The 23,464-nt window shown below is 36.6% G+C and overlaps 3 protein-coding genes across 6 annotated transcripts; 2 read left to right on the top strand and 1 right to left on the bottom strand.

Annotated features, from left to right (window-relative positions):
* The first annotated feature begins 163 nt into the window (after positions 1-163).
* LOC105690385 (tafazzin) lies at positions 164-7,207 on the top strand. The gene is made up of 5 exons (XM_012408133.4): positions 164-2,717; positions 3,066-3,194; positions 3,921-4,164; positions 4,462-4,716; positions 4,817-7,207. The coding sequence occupies exons 1-5, from the start codon at positions 2,603-2,605 to the stop codon at positions 4,854-4,856; spliced, it is 783 nt and encodes a 260-aa protein (XP_012263556.1). The 5' UTR covers positions 164-2,602; the 3' UTR covers positions 4,857-7,207.
* On the bottom strand, positions 6,396-12,770 carry LOC105690378 (PX domain-containing protein kinase-like protein). Of its 3 annotated transcripts, XM_048653050.1 has the most exons (10): positions 12,370-12,770; positions 11,800-11,988; positions 11,548-11,644; positions 10,913-11,337; positions 10,659-10,835; positions 10,360-10,571; positions 10,037-10,229; positions 9,781-9,937; positions 9,360-9,404; positions 8,765-8,903 (listed from the first exon to the last, which is right to left on the bottom strand). In XM_048653050.1, exons 1-9 carry the CDS (start codon positions 12,469-12,471, stop codon positions 9,388-9,390), a joined length of 1,569 nt encoding a protein of 522 aa, XP_048509007.1. In that variant the 5' UTR covers positions 12,472-12,770; the 3' UTR covers positions 8,765-8,903; positions 9,360-9,387. The 3 variants fall into 3 exon arrangements, with proteins under 3 accessions (XP_012263544.2, XP_048509008.1, XP_048509007.1); XM_012408121.3 differs by lacking the exon at positions 9,360-9,404 and having other exon boundaries at positions 6,396-8,903; positions 12,370-12,768; XM_048653051.1 differs by lacking the exons at positions 9,360-9,404; positions 12,370-12,770 and having other exon boundaries at positions 6,396-8,903; positions 11,778-11,919.
* A 432-nt stretch (positions 12,771-13,202) lies between these two features.
* LOC105690409 (RING finger and CHY zinc finger domain-containing protein 1) lies at positions 13,203-19,123 on the top strand. 2 transcript variants are annotated; one of them, XM_025746553.2, is made up of 6 exons: positions 13,205-13,543; positions 13,630-14,049; positions 15,634-15,951; positions 16,176-16,454; positions 16,578-16,668; positions 16,945-19,123. In XM_025746553.2, exons 2-6 carry the CDS (start codon positions 13,927-13,929, stop codon positions 17,022-17,024), a joined length of 891 nt encoding a protein of 296 aa, XP_025602338.1. In that variant the 5' UTR covers positions 13,205-13,543; positions 13,630-13,926; the 3' UTR covers positions 17,025-19,123. The 2 variants fall into 2 exon arrangements, with proteins under 2 accessions (XP_012263617.1, XP_025602338.1); XM_012408194.4 differs by having other exon boundaries at positions 13,203-14,049; positions 16,928-19,123.
* The last annotated feature ends 4,341 nt before the right edge of the window (positions 19,124-23,464 follow it).

Here is a 23,464-nt window from a genome sequence, read left to right as displayed (position 1 = left end):
CTGCCGCAACCGGCCCTTCTCGGGCCCCATCTTTTATCTCGATTTTCCTCCAGGGCCCCGGGCCCCGTTTCTCGTTTTACGAACAGACGAGCAGAGTATACGACGAGTTCCGAACGCGTGAACGAATGAGAACACTGTACGCTTCATGTTACTCTTCCTATACTCGTTCGGGTAGACCTTTTTACGTATTGTATATAAGAATAACCTGATATACATCATATTATACGCACACGCATGCAACCCTTTACTTGAGGGAGTAACGCGCTCGACTCGCGCGTTGTACAGGTATGTCGCCGGTTTAATGTTCCATAGTGGAAAAGGAACGAGCCGGGGTGATTCGGCTGACCTCGATTGATCGGTCCTAAAAATTTTGTTATTCTCTCATCGGCTGCAGAACCACTTTTTCCCCACATACGACCTTATATCATTATACATAGGACTTCGACATTTTATGGTCTGTTTTATTCTGCTTCGTACGCAGCGCTGATACGCGTGTAAAACATATTATACTCATACGTTTACGTTGCACTCGTATTGACAAAGGATCAATCCAGGGTCAGGTTTACACGGCGTTTGCTCTTCTAAGATTCGCTAATTAGGAGAGCCCGAGTATATCAGGTGCCTATCTGCTCAGCTCGTTTAATCAAAAAGTAATTGAGACCAATATGAATGTACAGCTGCACGTATGTATAAGTTCTCCTTATAGATTATATATTCTCTTTTTATTCAGACTTGCTTACAAGCTGCTGCATCCGAGACCTTATAATACTAGAGCAAAGACCAGATAAGCCAGATTCCAGACTGCGAGTATTTTATAATCGTTACATACTATACTTATAGAAAAGGAAATGGGAGAGACTCATGGCAACCTTTTATTCAAACATCAAACCAAAGGACGACTCATTTATAATGTGGATATAATTTTCTCGTATATAATTTATTTCTCCTTAATTGCTGTTACATCGAGGGATGAAAATCAGAAAATTACAACTTTCACTTGTTCTTTTGCTGTGCAGAACGAGATCTCACTGCCATCAAAGCGAATCCTTCAAAAAATGCAAAAGGTCTGAAAGATTGCATTTTCCGGTCCGATTTTTTTTATTATTTCTATTCGACGAGCGCTCGCTCATTTTGCATGATTCGGCTGACGTATGGGTGAACGCATAAATGTGTATATGTTTCGATAAAATATTAGTGTTACGGACAATTTATCCTTGCGATGTGGATTATTACGTGTCATTATTATTATAGTGTCGTCTAGTCGTATGAGATAATTTATACAACTATTAAATGAAATTGGATTGCCCGAAGATCACAATATGAAGATTAACTATAAATTAACATCCTCAATGAATGATTAATAATAGTTATTAAATCCTAATTGCACGATGCCAATATTCCTGTGTAATTATCGCACCGCTTCACCGCGTGTACGAAACAAAACTAAAAAAGTAAATCAATAAAAATGCGCAGTCAACTCGACAGCGTAATTCCATAAATTATAAAAATAAAGAATACCCTATCACGTATGACTTTGAATTCGTAATCTGATTTGACGGAAAAGAATGTTAATCATTCTCATTTTCCAGTAAATTCATACGGAAAATATGATCCATGAAAAGTCTACCCTTGATTATTGGTATCCAAAACAAGCGTGACGAACGTGAAAATTATAATCATTCAATATATTTGTTCAGATTTCAATATTCTATAGATTTAACTGCTACTTTTTCATTTTTTGTCCAGACGTGAATTTAATCAAAACGGTCAATGATTGCTGAATGCACGAATGTAATAATAAATTTCTGGTTGGAAGCTCGAGAGCAAGGTTTTTTGGTGGACTTTTTGTTATGCACGCGGAGACGATCAAAATAAAGATAAATTACCACATAAAGCAGTCCATGTAAAACTACTGGAATTCAATGACGAGAACAAAATTTACTGCAAAGTCATTGAGAATTCGTGTATAACATTTTATAATGAATCAAGTTGAATTGTCATTATTTATATGTGTCGGAAAAGGTATTTCAATATAGCACTGAGTCATTACGTAAAATGCAAATAGGTATATGCAGTACGTATGCAAACATGGCAGGTGTTTGTAGTAATGAGTCTCACAATGAGAATCATTTTTCTGTAAGTACGTGCGACAAAGAAGATATATGATAAGTTGCTATCTCCACAATACCGATGTAATTCTCTGCGGTAAAAGTTAAACGCGGGTAGTTTTTTTCCGTACGTATACGTAACAATTTTATACGTTCTAAAAAACAACGGAAAGAGAAAAAAACAAGGAAGTTATATATGAGCAACGAGGCTCAAGTTTTTAGGTATTGGCGTACAAAGTTTGCATTGATTGGCGAGGTATTAAGGGGAAAGTATAATCGCATTTTGTATTCCGTAAGAGGATGGGACATTTGGTAGTTCGTACCACAAACGTCACCGGTCACGTGACAAACGTAATCAGATATGGCGTCCGCGCACTGCTGAAAAGCAGACGATATTTCGCGGGCAGGTATTTAACTGCGAATATTTTATATTGATGGATATTTAAAATTACATAGTTTGTGTTAGTTTTGTGTTATTCAGTGAGTCGGGCGCGATGGTTTACGATATCAAATGGATAATACCAAAGCTACGGAATCCGACTAAATTTTGGAAATTCGCAAGTTCGATTACATTTGCAGCAGTGGGGATTTTCTCCAAATTCGTTCTAGGTTAACATACGTTTATAATAATTTTTATATTTAGTACATCACTCCCATGATTACCCTTAATTTTACTATCCAGATATTTCATCCGCATATAAATTCCCTCTCATAATGAACCCAACCTCCAAAAATTTCCGAAAATGAAACGGTACTTTTAATAATGTCAACACCTTAGCTCAATTATCAATTCCATTCTGAGTAACCTCGACCCCGATCAACGTTTATTAATATCTTTGACATTTTCGTAGATATTTGTCGCGATTTTTTGCTGGACTTAAGTTATAATTAATAAAATTAATGCCACCTGTTTTTTTTTTTTTTTTTTGTTCTTATTACGTACTTTATGTATTTCAGAATGGTTGAATAAAACCAAGATATACAACAAACATATTATAACAAGAGCTCTAGATTGTCGACCACGGAATGTACCTCTTATTACCGTATCCAACCATCACAGCTGCTTTGATGATCCCGGAATATGGGGTAAGCTCAAAAACTAAAGATTGTAATTATTCCATGATGACATTGAGCATAATACGTCATATCACACATATTTCAGCACATTTTTTGTTAGTACTACGTTCTAGCAAACAGCTATTGCGTGACTAGTTATCACTCTTTCGTCTCAAAGCTCGCTAATTCCACAAAGCCATATATTGTAAACGATTGATTGCGTAACGAGTTCAATTTCTCTGAATTGTCATCCTCCATATAATTACAATTATCACGATATCTAATCTATGACAGTATCTGAAAAGTGTCAAAATTGAGCTATGTCATTATTCTTAAACTACAATGAAGAATGCTTTGATGTGGTTGCCAACAATTAAACTTGCTAATTTGAATCAATGTTAAGTTTAAAAATTTGAAAAACTATTTTCACATGTTGTTAAACTGATTTTTATTATTAACGTTTGTTTTCTACTCATATATTTCTCATATTGAATTTCAAAGTGGGTCTTTTACAAACCGTGGCACTGATTAATGTCTAAAATCCAATTGAGCAACTGAAATACATTTAGTTGGATTCACTGTCAGTTGAATGAAAAAGATCTGTTTGGAGTCCAGCTAACATAACGATTTGGTTGAAAATTTCATTCAGAACTGAACTTTACAAGTAGAAACTTACAATGACTCCTTATAACTCTAGTTAACTAAGTAAAAAGAAAATAACAGAATGTTTCCACGAAATACGTACTGTTTATGTAGCAACGCTGGACCTCCGTCACTTGATAAACAGACGAGTAATAAGGTGGTCCTTGGCAGCCCATGACATTTGCTTCACGAATATGTGGCATTCCTACTTTTTCATGCTTGGAAAATGCGTGCCCGTCATCAGAGGTGAAGGAGTTTACCAGGACAGCATAAATTTTTGCATAGAAAAATTGTCCTGCGGAGAATGGGTGCACGTTTTCCCAGAGGGCAAAGTGAATATGGTTAAAGAAAATATGAGGTTACTGTTTTTTCAATATACATGTATATATCTGTTACGACTATGATTTTTTTTCTGCACTTCGTCCTTATGTGTCCATCAATACATTTCTTAGCTCATCTTTGATTTTACAACACCTGGAATTAACACCAATGCTTTTTGTAGTTTGCATGGTTCACTCCACTTCAATAATTTCTTTATCTTATCATCACTGGTTTTCTTTTGATGATAGTAGAATTAAAAAAAGCAAATAAGGCCTTGAAGAAAATTAAGATCGAGAAAGAGAACAGCGTTAAGGAAGTTATTTGATATTGACAGATTAAAGTGGGGCGTGGGTAGACTCATACTAGAATCTCCAGTTACCCCATTGGTGATTCCTATTTATCACTTGGGAATGGACGATGTTCTACCAAACGAGCCTCCGTACATGATAAAAACTCGTAAAAAGGTCACCATGAATTATGGTAACCCAATTGACTTCAGCGAAATGTTAACAAACCTTAGATCGAGTAAAGCGGATGAAGTCGAAGCTAGGAAAGCAATCACCGATCGTATTCAAGAGGAACTTCTAAGGTGAGCTCATGTTCCATTAGCATACACAGATTAGGGTCATGGTATAACTTTGTAATATCGATTTTGTTTTCATTGATAATTGGATGCATTGAATCTTCAGACTACAATCAGTGACGCAGAAACTTCATGAGCAATCTTGACCAAAGCCTGGCGGTTCTCGCCGTCACTCCATCTAGCCACAATTCGCCAAAAACCATGTCAATAGTATGAACAAAAAGGAGGTACAGTGATCAGTTATGTAGAAGAACATTTTTATAAACGAACGAAAGAACTCAAGCAGATGAATTTAGAGCAATGTGATTCCGCCCTTCCAAAATGCTATCTGTATGCTGTTACAAATGTCCATAGCAGGATATTACATCAGATAAGTATACTCACCGATTAATCTAATTGTCGAATGACTTTTTTATTGTATGAAAAAAGCAGAGCAACATGAATATCAGCCCAAAATGTTATCTATAGGAAAACTTGAATGGCGCTTTTTTAATACATCATAAGTAATTGCACGGGATCAAAACTGTAGCAAAAATATCGAGTATCCTAATCGCGGTAAACGTAGATAGATGAAATGATGAATAGGTATACTAGGGTGGTCCTTGATAGGGATGTTTTGGAATTTTTTGCGCTCCTAGGAGCTTCAAACACTTCCAAATGGATGAAAAAAATTCTAAGATAGTCCGCTTTGTGATCCAAGTTTCTTACGATAATACCATTGAACAAAATCTTTTGTATTTTGGTATTTTATAAATCGTTGATGAATATACTCTATTATTATAGAGCGTTCAATTTTTCATAAAAATATGTCTACGCCATTATCGTAAAAGTGAAAGGTAAATTCATCAATGACTTGTGAAATTACAAAATACAGCAGAGAAATTTATTTTCATGAGAAACTTTGCTCCAAAAGTGGACTATAGTAGAATTGAGATGAGAAGATCACACTATCGGGGAATTGATTTTATCAATTTGGGAACCTTTAAGCCTCCAGAAGTATCAAAATTCCAGGCCACCTCTATTAGGGACCACTTTTCGGTATAAACATGAGAATCACAGAAAAACCTGCTGATTTTGTAAAACACGTTCCAATGATATGAACGAAAAATTTCCCCCAGCATACTCCATGCAATACTAAACTGTATATACATATATCAAGATTTTGTGATTATGATAGTATGAAAGATTCTAAGAATAATTTGAACCGTGTATAAACTAATACCCTCTTATATTTATTGTAAAAAGGTCTGCCACTGTGTTTCAACTTAAAGTGTATTAAAAGTCCTCTCTAATCTCTTACAAAATGAAATGGTTGCATCCCTACTCTGTAGTGATCCAATACTTTCCAGGTTTTCAGGTAATTCGATTCAGGAACTCATGTTTTTAATAGTTGAACTTAGTTCTAATAAATTTTACACTATATCATTGGGTGTGACGCTTGGATGAAAATGATCGCAGAGATTATAATTCTTTCTTATTAACATTGTTATCTTGTTAATAAATATAGACAAGTAATTTTCAAAAGTTTTTCATTTGGACTGAGAATTCTACTCACGTTTTGTTTTTTTTTTTTTTTTTTTACAAAACTCGATCGACACCTATCGGATTCTAAAGTGTCTACTCAAAAAAGTATAAAACGAAACATAGAGATGTGATTATGATTCTGTATTTACAATCAAACGAACTTTTTAGGAATCAATTGTTATATTATACATTTGTTAATATTCACAAATAAGTTATACAGCACATAGATTTTTACTGCAATTTAGAAATAGACACTGTTATACATATTATTACAAATACAGGTGTTGGTTCGGTGAAACATACAGGTGAACAGTGATGGAGACATTCATCAACTACTCTTCAGAATTCAGTATTAGAATACAATAGATCGTGAGATTGTCCAATAAAAAAACTCCATTCTCTTCATTTTTTTTTTTTTGGTTTAAAATCAGTCACCGTGATTATAAGTATGTCCAGCATTGAAATATGTGTACATATATATAGATATACTTTTTTTTATCCATCGATTAATGAAATTATGAGATATAGCGGTGCATTTTGATCGGAAGTGCTGTTCTACAGCTGTGCTGATTATAGACTACGATTCTATGATAGATGCACAAATCTAATTGAATTGAGTGTTTTTATTTTTCTTTGATAGATTGAAAATTCCTTCCATTAGCATCGATTTAAATAAAACAGAATATTTATACATACGAATGTAAAAAATATAAGAAAAATATCAACACCTAGTGCTTGAACTTTAGCTATAAGCTATCATGCAAGATCGAAAATAGACTTTGAATAGACAGAACAAAAAACTCCAACAATATGCTTTAATCAAACAAAGGAAAAACCTGAGTATAAAGCTACCAGTTCGTTTTTAACGAGCTAAATAACAAGTAACCATAGATAAAACAAAGACTCACCGATTCGCCCTAAATATTTCAGTCGCAAAGATAATTTCAAATAAACATATCAAAGTATGAATGAATATTTATAAAAATTTATTAACACATTTATTTATAGTCCATTCCATATTTATTCTTCGTCTATATTGTACGTATATACTCTTTCCGTCATTCCGACCGATATATTGATAAATAAATTGTTCAAAACCAATGTTCGTGCGTTGAAACGTGCGTGGCTTTTTTAGTTATCATTGAAATTTTTATATCTCTATTCATCATGCAGCAATGTAAAAAAATAAACAGTAAACAAGAAAAAAACTTGTCAAAGTAAACGGTAAAATCAGTGATCTGATGAAAACGACCTTTTGGGATTTGAATGATGATAATTAAATAATGAAACGCGAAAATGGTATTTCCAGTTTCATGATTGATAATTATTTGACATTTCTAATATAGGTATATATTATTATGTTAATAATTACGTAGGTAACATTGGTTTCATAGTTTATTTGAACAAAAGTCAAACTGTATGCGTAATTGATTTATAATTTATTGTTTTTCTCAGAGCAACCTTTTTGCGTTTTGGGAAGTAAACTGGAAGATGAATTACCGCAAGTTCAAGCAATCTACAGACATTCCAGCCATGCTTTTTAGATATTTGAATAAGATCATGTCACATTTTACACGCACCCTAAAGCCGGAGACGAAAACTGACTCCATAGCACCGTCGAAACGGTACGGTTATATTTACAAAAATTCATATGCTCTCAAACATTATAGCCAGATTGTAGTTTTTATCATATCAAATTATCTTTTTAGTTTTTGTCTAGCAGTGAAATATTGGTCAACATGTACTCTAAGCTTTGTCTAAATTCTAAATCATGCCAACAAGTTAGCATTGTGACATTTTAATGTCTATCGCGTATCTTATTAAAACTCGGTCCCGGTAATCTGGGTAGTCAATAATTAAATATATTACATTTAAAGTCGGATACGGATAGTATCAACTATATACAAATCATTCGGTAGAATTTAACATGATACTCAGCAACGATTTACAGTTCTCACTACACGTAAACAATTCAAAACAAAACATTCATTATATCAATTCTTGTTCTAATCTCCTTGTATATCATTTTCCCAAAATATGTACTAATAATACCTTGGCATTTTATTGATATCTCTTGCATCTCCGGACATTGCCCCCCTCCCCTCCCCCCGCCCCGTTTAACTAGGAGTGAAAAAAACTAGAAAGAAGAACTTCATGAATTTTGTGACACAATAAAATTGGCATAATCAATTACAAAACTGCATTCTTTACCTCTAAAAATACTACAGTCCATTTTTCTTGGTGTTCTGTTCTTTTTCAATAACAAATAAATCGCGAAGATAAACATTGGCACTTGCTTCTGGACTACGTAATAATCGAAACAAAAAATAACTGGACGTTGAAGTATAAATTAAATTTTAAATCAGCGTCGGATTAAATACGCACATGATTGCAGTTATAAAAGAAATTTTGATCTTTTGGATAAACAAAAACTTTCGAACAAATTGAGCTTCACAAACCTCTAGAAACTCTGTATTTCATGTATTATCTTCAGAGATTTCCATTAGCTACCTTGCGCAGGTTGCCTTTATTGAAAGCACAGATACTGCCTAGTAGTGCCGAGCGTTCTATCGGAGTTTCGATGGCAGGAGATAGGGATGGCATTGGCGGTGGTGGCGGGGCTGCAACACTTTTCCCTGATGTATGCCCATTGTGAGTTTCCACCGAACCTTTTAATTCGATAACAATTAGTTATAAAATTGAAACAACTGAAAAGTCTGGCATATGCACATGTGTGTACATTCTACCTGAAGGAGTTTTTTTTACAAGCCTAGAGGAATCTTTTGATATACTACTATTCATACGTCTTTACATGCTATTATGGTATTTTACACGAAAAATTATCAACAATAAACAATAATGCTATTGATTACACAAAAATTCAACGTAGGATCAAAGATGAAATTTGTCGTTTCAGTTGAGTTTCCTTGCATTATAATACCTATTTATGATATCAAGTTAATAAGAATGTGAAAATTACTTTCTATCTATTCCTGGCAGAGTAATAGATAAAAAATGTCTAGTCGCAGAAAAAAGTTGAAATGTACTTGTGACAAACTAATAATTATATTGAGCATGCACGTATGAAAGATTAAATAAAATAATCTGTTAAGATTATGACCTACGTGATAATAATGTACGCAGTGCGTGCCATCAACTTTTGTGTCCAGCTGTACAGAAGATAAGAAATGGAAAACCCTGCATTATCCTAGCACAACTCGCTTTTTTTACTCCACAACTTCCGATACTATAATTTATGCAAATCGGGATATCTTTTGGGATTGATGAATTTTCGACCAATACAGAATGGGAACAAAAATTCTCTGCATGAATGAAGTAAGTCCATGATTAGATTAACAAGACGGTTCAAAGTAATAATATAGCTACTCGATCGCCGTTCGTTTGGATGATTTTAGATATGGTATAAAATAAAGTATGGTAATAATAATTTACACTGGGTCCTGTTTGTCCGTTCTTTTTGGTATCATTTCACTTATCATATACGAATACAGGATGTAGTTGAGAAGTTGATTATAAATGACTCACTGTGTGAAGGGGGAGTTAATGTTCCAACGCTTGTCGCTGTTGAGGTACTGGTAGGGCTATCAGATCGTTCAGGACTCTTTCCGTTTATTTGTTTTGTACCATTAGCTGCTAATTGATTTGTGGAACGTTGCTCCTGTGCTAATTTTTGTTCTTTTTTCTGAAATTAAATTTGGTTTCTATTAATACTCCATCCGATGATAGCGTCTTCACATATTGCTATTTTTTCAATTCCAGAATCTTAGATTTTTCTAGTTACCAATTTCTGCTTGCGTTTTTTCATCTCTTCCTCAGAGCTCATCATTTCCTGGACTTTGACCAATCGCTTCTGATGGCGTGCGACTTTTTGCTCGTCCCGCAATCGTAGTTCAGCTTTACTGATTGCCCCCGTTAAAGCATCCTTTAAATGACTGCTCAGCTTGAAATGTGGCCTTTCCAAAGAGATAAGACCTCTGAAAAAGAAATTAGATTGTGTACTTTTGACTGTAATGTCATACGTGAACTCTGCCCTTGCCGGTGTTGTGATGGTTATCAGTCTTGCTGCAAAAAGCCGTAGGATTTCGTGTTGATTAAAATACTTACCGGCATTTTGATTTTTCGAAAAATGGGTGGTCCAGCAAATGCGTGACACTAGGTAAATCCTGCTTCAGTGCTTCAGGAGACAAAATTAGTTCCAGAAGATTTTTCAAATTTGGATCACATTGTGGAAGATCTGAGCAAGTAGCTTCGAGTAGAGGATGTCCAAATGCCATTTCGTAAACTACATGCCCAAAGGAATATATGTCGACTTGAGCCTGAAATATGGTGTCAATATATTCAACTATAAGTCCAGCAGGTACATCAAGAGATCTGATGTTTTATCATATTGATGTTGATAATACCGTGGCATATAACTTCCTTCTTTGAACCACATACGGTCTGTAGAATGCCGGTAAACCCAGAAGCCCATTTTCCACATCGAGTAGTTTGGCTCCTGTGGGTGTTAAGATAACATTTCCAGTGTGGAGATGGCCGTAAGGTAATCCTTTTTCATGCAAGAAGGCCAGTGCATCTAAGATCTGATTCAGAAATGAGAATAATGTAGATTATTGCGCTCATATTCCTCTCTTCAGGTGACAAAAGTTATGATTATCACCTGGAAACCATATACAGCTATTTCCTGTGCCGTCAAACATTTGGTTTGTTTGGGGTTTCCATATTTTTTAATGAATGGTTGTTTCGGTTTAGCATTGCACAGTGTATCTCTGAGCGTTCCTTCCGGATAGAAATTCCTGACAGTAAGTGCCCCATTTTCCGTAACATGTTGATGGACTATTGGCTCTATATAGCTATGACGAAGTGATCCCAAACTCTTGAAAACTCCATGGACGTCTTTGTCTTGCAAGTGTTTATCTGGTCCAAATTCTACCCATGCTAACAATAACTCCTGCTTTGGACTCTGACGGTTCTTGACTGTGTAGTAATGCTTTCTCAATCTCCATCCCATGTCTGGTATCGCTTTTCCAATTTCAAAATTTGCATCGCTACGTAAAGCCAGTGACACCTGCTGTAATGCGACCTCTGTGAACACAGCAAAATAATAATGCATATATGAGGCGATAAGTAATAATTGATACATAACGACATACGTTGTGATTTTAGTTCTACTTCTACTAATAAATATTCTCAAATTGAACCTGTGAGGATCAAATATTTGACATGAGCAAAAAATAGAATGGGGGGAATTAGGATGTGAGCAATACTAAAACCAATTATAATAATAAATTCTACCATGTAAAGGTGCAGTATAGTTGTCAGGGTCCAAAAACTTTTTCATAGGCAGCGACGATGCTAGTATAGGATTCATTAGTACCACGTTGAGATAATTCTGGAACGAGAACATCGGAGTATTATTTGATAGATCGCGGTGTAGCCTTGAGCTTTATCTATAGTAAGTTCAGCTTCTCAACATTTCTACAGCTTGATTAGGCAGGCTCTAATAGGCCCCAGAATATTACTACCTTGACTAGTTAGAAGACACACCTGTAGAGCTAGTTGGCGTTGAGCTACAAAATCTGGCTCCATATTTCCAATAATACGTTTAGGTGGAAGTGGCAGGGAAATCCCTGACAAGGACAGGGCCCCATTAAGCTGCACAAAGTCATTGTATCTTCTGCTAACCCGCCACGATTTCTCAGGCAAGGGGCCTCGCTGTGTTCTAATCACGTATTCCTAATATAGAACAAATTTAAATATGTACATACAATATGAAATTCAACCAAAATTTCTTAGTTAAAAAAGCAAAACTATTTTGATTTGGGGAGGTAATTTAGCTACTATTTAATGAGCATCGTTAATTTTCTGGAACTTTCCATTTTGTTATCGCAAGGTCAAAAATCCAGATATGCATGTATCTTTGTAAGTGAGATTTTGATGACCCTATCGAGTCGTCAATATCTGTGTCTGTGACGAAAGAATTTTATTTTAAAATAAAAGTAAGATTAGTTTGTTGATAGTCTAATAAAAGTTGGAATTCTGGAAGGTGTTGTGGATTATGTGATTTATGAGATCTCGTCAAATCAGGTAACAAGTCTAATGGATGTTATTTCGTACCGTGTGCCCGTCGATGATTCTAGCATTTTCAATTACGCTATTGAGCTTTTCGGTGTCATCTAGCAGCACTTTATTTGTATATTTTCTCTCAAATATAGCCATTGATTATTAATCCAAGAAAATACAGAGCCCGTAAGGGGCGTGCTGCGAATTACGGTCCCCAATATACCGCGCCGCTCCATAAATCCCGCGCCCTTGGCTCATTTCAACATTTGATCACACGTGCTAAAAACCTTTTAAATTTTTGTCGTAACGATGCACTAAATGTTCAACTCTACTGATCCGTCACAAACACCGTTCAATTTATCAATTATATTCATAAAAAGCAAAATACGACGTATACAAGGACGTCTGGCTGCCTGACCAGAGTATGACAGCTCACGCTTCATTTGACAGTTTTTAGCAGAGGCGCTGCTGTCCTCACTCACTGAATTCTGTTATCGCTGGAGCGACAAGGCGACGTTAACCAAATCTAGAATGAATTATTGGCTGTTGAATCAACGCACATGCGTAATGCATTTGATCACTGCTACGTTCGATTCTGAAAGCCAATAGTGAAACTACACTTAATTCTTGTCGCGGTCCAATGTAAGCTCGGCTTTAAAGAGCTCGATGACGAAATGTCAAATTTTATTTATCCTATATTCTAGTTTTGAATTTCGGTCAAGTTATAAGCGCGCTAAATAGCTCGTTATGCAGATATATTAACGTTAATTTTCTTCCTCTGAAACGCCAGTTTCGAATATCATATTGGTCATTTTTAAAAAATTGTGTACCCTGCAGTTTAACCTAGAGAAAATCGTCTATAGTTTCGGTACTTGAAATTTCAGTCCTGAAAATGTCTCAGTAATCCCTCGAGTTGTTTTGATATCTTCAGTGCATAAGTATAATTATCAACCCACCTCTCCGATCTATTGTCTTTGATCGCTTAATTAAAAAAAAACATTTCATAATGTCTTACTCGACCGGATGTTTGTTTCTTGTGGAACTGTATCAGCTATGCGGCAGAACTTCCGTTTGGATTTCGACTGTTCGCAGTCCGTGAAAAAAAATCTCTTGAGAGCTTTTAAATTTGATCATAAATGGTAGTTTATTTCAATAATTCCGATTATTTAACTTGTAATGTGATCGATACGGTTAAAATTTCAATGGTGAAGTGCGTCTTTGATCTCAAGTATGATTGAAATTAATTGGATAATTGGTCAAAATGTATCGGGTAACCTGTCAAGTTACTAATATTTGTTTTCATATATTTTCAAGGCGTAATCTGGGATATAATTGAGGGGTAGTGAGACGTGTTGATCACGACATATCTCTAGAAATGTCTGAAGATTCCCTACGGAAAAATTAGTAACAGATAAAATTATTTGATTTTGACCTTGTTAGTGAACTGCGGGTTGCGTGCTTAACTCATATACCAGTGAGAGTAAATTGCAATAAGTTTTCCTATTTAACTGGCAAGGACATTTTTCCCCGCTCTTCTGTCCGAACTTTTATCACAAACCTGTGTTAATAGTTTAAACAAGCAACTGGTTTTGTGCTAATTACAAAACTATAATGGAGGACAGTGATGTAAAGCAAGTCGAATCGGAGGAAAATGAATCTTCAACTGAAGAAATAGCCGATCAAACAGACGAGGGTAATGGTTGTGCACATTATAAACGAAAATCTAAATTTGTGGTAAGAATATTATCTTTATAAAATTATAAATTTCCCCGCTCCTATACCTTTTCTGTTCAGATTCTATTTTCCCTACCATAAGTCGATTATCATTATCCGTGCGTGACTAGAGTGTGTGCTGCTCTCCCCTCCTCCTTTATTTACTAGTAAAAAGTTAATTTTTTATTATTTCATACTTTTATTCCCGCCCCTCTCCTCCCCTTCAATTTTGATATGCAATAAAATTGTTGTGCTTTCTATTGGCCCACTTTTCGTCTCCGAATACTCGCGAATAATCTGCTGTTCAAGATTAGTGCCTTTTTGTTAAGAACAAATTATTTTATCTTCCTAATTTATGTATCTTCATATTATCTCCGTGGTCTTGGTTGTGGTACTTGTCGTCATCTCCGTGCGATGTACCTTATCAATATCAACGGCAAAGTGTAAATATGAATTCAACTACCCCTGTAATAAATATCTTGGAGCACCACGTGAAACAGACGTGATAACCGTTTTGAATGCATTTTAAAATGAAGACAAACTTTAATGCATACGCTTCCTACCGTTCTATGCACCGCACTAAATCCAACAACCTGTTGTTCGATCAAGAGTTCAATCAATAAATTCAATGATCAGCATTGCATCATCATTGATAGTTTACGGACATTGATCGTTACAGCTTCTGTTTTTTTCCATCAGTAGGATGAATCCTCAGCTAGAGAGGACCTATGTAAACCCCATTCCTATTATGCCATTAGAATTTCATTATTTCAACTTACAAGCAAGGCATTGTGCATTTGTCGTTCAATTATTCAATAAAATCAATTATTGGTCAGTGGTACTCAAACCATTGCACAGTTAAATTTCTGAATCATATAACTAGTATGTATGTTACATATGTACATTTCAGCCCTACAAATTATTGCAGCAGCCTGCCATGGTTTACGATCACTAACTTTTGTATGCCCCACGATGACATATTTCAGTATTCTATCTCTATCTGACATATAAGAAAGAATAGGAACTTCCGTTTTCTTTAATTCAGATTTATTCGCAAAAGCTAACACTGACTCAACAACCATAAATCAATTTCTGTATGTTTGGATCACTACTTTAAACTGTTATAGAAAACTGGTGCTCTTTAAATAATACGTATTTAACAATTATAGCCCTCATTCATACTTTGTATTTGGATTATTCCTCTCATAATTAGTTACAGTTAATATTTTACATACAAGTCTGGTTTGGCAGATTGAAACTTGGTAGGCTTCAAAGCAAGCTTATGTGTATTTATATGCTCATTTACACAGCGGATCAATAAAATATATGCATGCTCATTGCTCACATGCGTGTTATACTATACTCTCCTCGTGTAGTGAATATTCACACTGACAATGAGTAGAAAACACCAGGTTAGAGATATATGCCTAACATTAATTACACGACTCTACTGAGGATTAATACATATATATCGAAGCAGCTAATAATGAGATTACTGTCTATCATAGTAATTACTCGTCAACTTATGGAGTTCAAACACAAGCAGAAATATTGCTTGGTTGTTTGGAAGGTTTTCAAAGACCCAACGCATTTGAATATTTACAGACACCGTGCTGCAACAAGGTATATACCTGCAGATTTTGCCACGATGAACAAGAGGCACATACTGTAAACAGAAAAGAAGTCACGGAATTAATATGCGTCCTCTGCGATACACGTCAACCTGTACAGGCCACCTGCCAAAAATGCCATTGCAGATTTGGAAAATACACATGTCTGGAATGTAATCTATTTGACGACGAAGACAAAAATCAATATCACTGCGATGGCTGCGGTATTTGCAGAGTTGGGGGACGTGAGAGGTTTTTCCACTGTGCTAAATGCAATATGTGCTTGCCGGTGCAACTACAAAATGGTCATAAGGTATGGATCTTAACTCTTCAACTGAGCAATATCAAGAACTGAGTGTAAAAATAGATTTGAGATGTATAGTGTCTAGTTGTTGTGTATAGACACTGCAAAGTTGAAGTTGAATGATGAATGAATACATTATTTTAAGAACTTGGGGAACATTTTTATAGACAGAATGCAAACATTAGTATATGAATGTATAAAGACGGTGCAATATAAAGCATAATTTTTTCCAGTGCGTCGAAAATGTTTCACATGCAAATTGCCCAGTCTGTTTGGATGATATTCATACAAGTAGAATTCCCTGTCACATTCCTGATTGCGGGCATCTACTGCATCGTACCTGCTTTGAAGAACTTTTACATTCCGGACACTACGCATGTCCCACCTGCCAGGTTTCTCTTCTTGACATGTCTGAACTCTGGAGATTTTTAGACAACGAAGTATCCCTAACACCCATGCCTCCAGAGTACAAGGATTACAAGGCCGACATATTGTGTAAGGATTGTCATGAGGTGAGAATATACTTGTACATCTGTTATCATCGTAACTGTAATGGTTCTTGCTTTCAGAATCATAACCTGATGATTTCCCAGAATCCTCTTTAGTTTTAACTCATATGATCGTTTATCTTGCAGGAGTCCACCGTCAAGTTTCATGTCGTTGGCTTAAAGTGCTTAAATTGTGGCAGCTATAACACATGCAGAATCAAAGGATCTCCCTGTCCTGGTAAATATTTTAATCAGCGATTGTTACTCAATTTCACACTCTCAAATACCTCATTCTGACTGCATAACTGTGCTGTGAATAATTCGGTTTTGCTACGATTTAGAGGACAAAAAATGTCAATAGATTTCCTCAATGCTCTGAAGTGTTACGATCATATTAAAAATTATTGAATGAATTTAACTGTTAAGTGGGATCAACGTATCAGATCATTAAGTACTCGTACTTATTTAATTTGGTTAGTTCATTTAATCGTTTACAGTTATTGTCTGTCACTAGATCCTGAATCTTTGGACGTGGCGGCTGGTGGAAGTGGTACTGGTGACGAGGAGAGCTCACAGGATCAGAATTCGCAATAATAGAATCGATTGCAATTAAAAAAAAAAAAATATAGCTCAAGTCATACATAGTACGTCGATAAGGCCTACTTTGATCACACTTGAAAGTATATATAAATAGCTATGCGTAATTGTGTGTGATTTTCTGCTATAAGTATCTCCGGATAAATAAGCGAGTATCAATAATATTTGAGCTATGTGCAATCTTCGGAAGTAGTCAAATTATAACTATTGAAGTAACTTGTATATGCTAAGAGCAAGCTTTGTGCATACAGCCCACGGAAAATCAATGTAATGATGAAAAAACTCGTAGCGGGTTGGATTTTTTTTCATTTTATTTGATTTTTTACGTTGTTTTTTTCGTCTGTCATAAATATCATTGTAGAAAACATATCAAGTTGACTAAATCAAAATACGTATAGATAATAGGTGATGAATTTTCCGCCGATTACACTTCAAAACGTATAATATCTTATCATGTTTTTCTCAATACAGCAGCGCTGCATTACTTGTAAGTAATCATGGCTTTGTTCTTTATTAGTTATTGTGTGATGCGTCAGATTAACTATGATTGATAAGATGGTGAATATTGAATTTGTTGATTCAAAAATGAAAATAGATGAACCGTACTAGCAGCTGCCTGACTTACACATATATTGGGATATTTCCGTACCAATATAAATGATGTAATATTATCAAAATTGAACTTGATATAACTACTTATAGTAGATTTAATCTAAGTATACATAGAATCCTGACGAGGCATCGAGGCTTCTGACTTAAATTTAATTTATTTTATTAACTATTAAGTCAATGATGCATAAATTGCTAATAACATTGAATTTTTCGTCAAATATTTGTCCAATAACCGACAGAATGTACATATTATAGATTAGGTCAGCTCGAGAATACTTCTATCCCATTTTACTTCAATATAAAAAATGGAACAAGTAGTTGTTTTAAGTATTATACGATAATTTTTTGTTCCAAGGCGTCTTGAAATTGCCTATAGCTGTGTCTGTGGTAAAGTTTTTTCGTATTCAAGTACATTTTACTGATTGTTAACAAACGGTAATGCATTCCTCCCAAGGCTTGCCAGTTTCCGATGGGAACATTTAAATAATCATGCCGATTCTAATTCCTGGGTAATTAGTGAATTTTGATCGTATGTATGTTACTTTTTCTTAGCTTTTTTGTCGATGTTGTTTTTCTTTCTCCAAACATTCCTTTTGGAAGTGGCATCAAAACTTTCTGATATTGGTATTTTTTGGGCAGCAATGAATTGTTATACAATGGATTTTAGTGTTTTAAAGAATATCTGTACGTCGTAGGTTCCACATAACTATTTTTAGGAAACAAATATCAAACGCTGACGAATTTTGTGAAAGGCAACAACTTCTTTCTCTTGTATCAAAGTGCAGACATGGTGATATCATAATTTATTATCACTTTAATCCTATGACGAATCACAATTGAACGCGATCGTTGATTGATTCACAAAATCTTCATGAAAAAATCAGAAAAATTTCGCCTGTACATTTTTGCCGTTACAACGCAATCGAAGAGTTGTCTTTTAAACAAAAATTTGTCTATTTGTATGCAAAATATTGCAAGCGATGATCGATATGAATAAAGTGGCATTGATTAGACGTTTAGCGATAAACATAGTTGTGAAATATATTTACGAACGTGAAAAAATTTGTAAAAATTGAAAAACATTGAATACTTGTTTATATGCCTCTACGGCGCATTAAAATTCATGTTTTAACAATGTCAAATGGAAAATTGGCCGTATATTCTTTGAGGTCAGATTTTTTAGCAGTACCAATTATGCTTGGTATATACATACCTATTCATTATAATATTTTGCAATACCATTGCTAAGACATTTTGCGTGCGTTAAACTTGGAAGTACTCACAGGCAATTGATCTTATTTCTATAATTATATTCAGCACTTTATTCCAATACTCTTGCGATACTTATATCATTCCAATCACTGACTGTCGTAAATAGAAACACATGAAAATCGTATATCTTATTAGGCAACTTGTATATGTGTGCGTACATTTGTTAGATACAGTTGAATGTTATTTTGAAATTGAATAAAAAATGAAGTTCAGTTCTCAAGACATTTTACTTACCTTTTATCTCATCATCGAATTCTTGTTACCGAAATACATTGGAAAGCAACGGCACGGAGAATGAGGAGGGACTGGGAGTCTTTTAAGAACCAGGATATCATATTTTTCGAGTCGTTGAAACGACTGCTTCATGGTCAATTTTGACCTCAAAAATACGAATCCGTCAAATGAATCAAGCCAGACCCAATACTCAGAGAGATATCTCATTTTTTCAGTACTCAGAACATCGACGTTCCACGCAATCAGCAATCGTTTGGACTCGCCAGGAGAAGCCAGTACCACAATGATAAAGTGGCACTCACTGTGGAGCATCTCCTTACTTTCAACACGAAATGTGTTCATATCTACTAGTTTTGATTCGTAAATTGTTACATACATTCATCGCAAATGATTGTTAACGTATGAATGAAACATTCAGTCTTCATAGCTTGAAACCACTCACATTACGAGACCAATATTGTAATGCATATTAGAATAAATATTCATCTTCTGAATTTGATAGACATTCTAGTGAAGCAATTGTCATGAGTATTCTACCTGCATGACCGAACAATAAACTAGCAACTATTCTCAAAATGATTTCTTGACTCTTCTTTATTATCTGCATAAATCAATCATTGACATCCTTCACAACTTAGCCATCACCAAATCAGGCCCTGACCTAAAACACCTGCTCACCTATCCTGTTCTCCTGATACCAAAATTTATTTTTAGCTAGAATGTATATATTTTCGGGGCAGATATTTTACAGCTCCACATGATCATTTCCAGTTTGTGTGGATGGATAATTGATTTCACATGCAAGCATATGCTGAGGCCTGCGAGCAACTAACCAGCTAGTGTCTTGATGAGACATTATAGAAATAGGATTAAATAGACAGGATTGAAGGCATGCATGCACATGATGAGGCACCAGGTCTCGGAATACCTCCTCGGGTTTCATGTTCTCCTGATACAAATACCTACTTTTGGGCAAACTTTCAATTTTCAGGGCCGGTATGCTAGAGCTCTACATTATCAGTTCCGGGCTGAGTGAAAGCACGATTGAACGATTGAATACACGGGCAGGCGTATGGCTAGTCCTGCATGCAATCATTTGCTCTTTCTCTTTATCGTAGCATATCATAGCAGGATTGAATACGACGGATTGAATGCATGTGCATGATGAGGCACCAGGTCTCGGAACACCTCCTCGGGTTTCATATTCTCCTGATACAAATACCTAATTTTGGGCAAACTTTGGATTTTCAGGGCCGGTATGCTAGAGCTCTACATTATCAGTTCCGGGCTGAGTGAAAGCACGATTGAACGATTGAATACACGGGCAGGCGAATGCCTGGTTCTGCATGCAATCATTTGCTCTTTCACTCTAACGTAGCATATCATAGCAGGATTGAATACGACGGATTGAATGCATGTGCATGATGAGGCACCAGGTCTCGGGACACCTCCTCGGGTTTCATGTTCTCTTGATACAAATACCTACTTTTGGGCAAACTTTCAATTTTCAGGGCCGGTATGCTAGAGCTCTACATTATCAGTTCCGGGCTGAGTGAAAGCACGATTGAACGATTGAATACACGGGCAGGCGTATGGCTCGTTCTGCATGCAATTATTCGCTCTTTCTATCTAACGTAGCATATCATAGCAGGATTGCATACGACGGATTGAATGCATGTGCATGATGAGGCACCAGGTCTCGGGACACCTCCTCGGGTTTCATGTTCTCTTGATACAAATACCTACTTTTGGGCAAACTTTCAATTTTCAGGGCCGGTATGCTAGAGCTCTACATTATCAGTTCCGGGCTGAGTGAAAGCACGATTGAACGATTGAATACACGGGCAGGCGTATGGCTAGTTCTGCATGCAATTATTCGCTCTTTCTATCTAACGTAGCATATCATAGCAGGATTGCATACGACGGATTGAATGCATGTGCATGATGAGGCACCAGGTCTCGGAACACCTCCTCGGGTTTCATGTTCTCCTGATACAAATACCTACTTTTGGACAAACTTTCAATTTTCAGGGCCGGTATGCTAGAGCTCTACATTATCAGTTCCGGGCTGAGTGAAAGCACGATTGAACGATTGAATACACGGGCAGGCGTATGGCTAGTTCTGCATGCAATTATTCGCTCTTTCTATCTAACGTAGCATATCATAGCAGGATTGCATACGACGGATTGAATGCATGTGCATGATGAGGCACCAGGTCTCGGAACACCTCCTCGGGTTTCATGTTCTCCTGATACAAATACCTACTTTTGGGCAAACTTTCAATTTTCAGGGCCGGTATGCTAGAGCTCTACATTATCAGTTCCGGGCTGAGTGAAAGCACGATTGAACGATTGAATACACGGGCAGGCGTATGGCTAGTTCTGCATGCAATTATTCGCTCTTTCTATCTAACGTAGCATATCATAGCAGGATTGCATACGACGGATTGAATGCATGTGCATGATGAGGCACCAGGTCTCGGAACACCTCCTCGGGTTTCATGTTCTCCTGATACAAATACCTACTTTTGGGCAAACTTTCAATTTTCAGGGCCGGTATGCTAGAGCTCTACATTATCAGTTCCGGGCTGAGTGAAAGCACGATTGAACGATTGAATACACGGGCAGGCGTATGGCTAGTTCTGCATGCAATTATTCGCTCTTTCTATCTAACGTAGCATATCATAGCAGGATTGCATACGACGGATTGAATGCATGTGCATGATGAGGCACCAGGTCTCGGGACACCTCCTCGGGTTTCATGTTCTCTTGATACAAATACCTACTTTTGGGCAAACTTTCAATTTTCAGGGCCGGTATGCTAGAGCTCTACATTATCAGTTCCGGGCTGAGTGAAAGCACGATTGAACGATTGAATACACGGGCAGGCGTATGGCTAGTTCTGCATGCAATTATTCGCTCTTTCTATCTAACGTAGCATATCATAGCAGGATTGCATACGACGGATTGAATGCATGTGCATGATGAGGCACCAGGTCTCGGAACACCTCCTCGGGTTTCATGTTCTCCTGATACAAATACCTACTTTTGGACAAACTTTCAATTTTCAGGGCCGGTATGCTAGAGCTCTACATTATCAGTTCCGGGCTGAGTGAAAGCACGATTGAACGATTGAATACACGGGCAGGCGTATGGCTAGTTCTGCATGCAATTATTCGCTCTTTCTATCTAACGTAGCATATCATAGCAGGATTGCATACGACGGATTGAATGCATGTGCATGATGAGGCACCAGGTCTCGGGACACCTCCTCGGGTTTCATGTTCTCCTGATACAAATACCTACTTTTGGGCAAACTTTCAATTTTCAGGGCCGGTATGCTAGAGCTCTACATTATCAGTTCCGGGCTGAGTGAAAGCACGATTGAACGATTGAATACACGGGCAGGCGTATGGCTAGTTCTGCATGCAATTATTCGCTCTTTCTATCTAACGTAGCATATCATAGCAGGATTGCATACGACGGATTGAATGCATGTGCATGATGAGGCACCAGGTCTCGGAACACCTCCTCGGGTTTCATGTTCTCCTGATACAAATACCTACTTTTGGGCAAACTTTCAATTTTCAGGGCCGGTATGCTAGAGCTCTACATTATCAGTTCCGGGCTGAGTGAAAGCACGATTGAACGATTGAATACACGGGCAGGCGTATGGCTAGTTCTGCATGCAATTATTCGCTCTTTCTATCTAACGTAGCATATCATAGCAGGATTGCATACGACGGATTGAATGCATGTGCATGATGAGGCACCAGGTCTCGGAACACCTCCTCGGGTTTCATGTTCTCCTGATACAAATACCTACTTTTGGGCAAACTTTCAATTTTCAGGGCCGGTATGCTAGAGCTCTACATTATCAGTTCCGGGTTCAGTGAAAGCACGATTGAACGATTGAATACACGGGCAGGCGTATGGCTAGTTCTGCATGCAATTATTCGCTCTTTCTATCTAACGTAGCATATCATAGCAGGATTGCATACGACGGATTGAATGCATGTGCATGATGAGGCACCAGGTCTCGGAACACCTCCTCGGGTTTCATGTTCTCCTGATACAAATACCTAATTTTGGGCAAACTTTCAATTTTCAGGGCCGGTATGCTAGAGCTCTACATTATCAGTTCCGGGCTGAGTGAAAGCACGATTGAACGATTGAATACACGGGCAGGCGTATGCCTAGTTCTGCATGCAATCATTCGCTCTTTCTATCTAACGTAGCATATCATAGCAGGATTGCATACGACGGATTGAATGCATGTGCATGATGAGGCACCAGGTCTCGGAACACCTCCTCGGGTT

This window comes from Athalia rosae, chromosome 3, assembly GCF_917208135.1.
Source record: "Athalia rosae chromosome 3, iyAthRosa1.1, whole genome shotgun sequence".
NCBI classification, from domain to species: domain Eukaryota; kingdom Metazoa; phylum Arthropoda; class Insecta; order Hymenoptera; family Athaliidae; genus Athalia; species Athalia rosae.
Note: the sequence above shows the minus strand (reverse complement) of the source record. Positions and strands in the feature narration are given on the sequence as shown.

Coding starts and splice junctions, on each gene's coding strand:
- LOC105690378 (XM_012408121.3), bottom strand. CDS start 12,471: ATGGCTATATTTGAGAGAAAATATACAAATAAAGTGCTGCTAGATGAC. Junction 10,230..10,359: donor TTCGAAAAATCAAAATGCCG/GTAAGTATTTTA, acceptor TTTCTTTTTCAG/AGGTCTTATCTCTTTGGAAA. Junction 8,904..9,780: donor ATTAACTCCCCCTTCACACA/GTGAGTCATTTA, acceptor TCGAATTAAAAG/GTTCGGTGGAAACTCACAAT.
- LOC105690409 (XM_025746553.2), top strand. CDS start 13,927: ATGGAGGACAGTGATGTAAAGCAAGTCGAATCGGAGGAAAATGAATCT. Junction 14,050..15,633: donor AACGAAAATCTAAATTTGTG/GTAAGAATATTA, acceptor GAATATTTACAG/ACACCGTGCTGCAACAAGGT. Junction 16,455..16,577: donor TGTGTAAGGATTGTCATGAG/GTGAGAATATAC, acceptor TTTATCTTGCAG/GAGTCCACCGTCAAGTTTCA.
- LOC105690385 (XM_012408133.4), top strand. CDS start 2,603: ATGGTTTACGATATCAAATGGATAATACCAAAGCTACGGAATCCGACT. Junction 2,718..3,065: donor TTTCTCCAAATTCGTTCTAG/GTTAACATACGT, acceptor TATGTATTTCAG/AATGGTTGAATAAAACCAAG. Junction 4,165..4,461: donor ATGGTTAAAGAAAATATGAG/GTTACTGTTTTT, acceptor TGATATTGACAG/ATTAAAGTGGGGCGTGGGTA.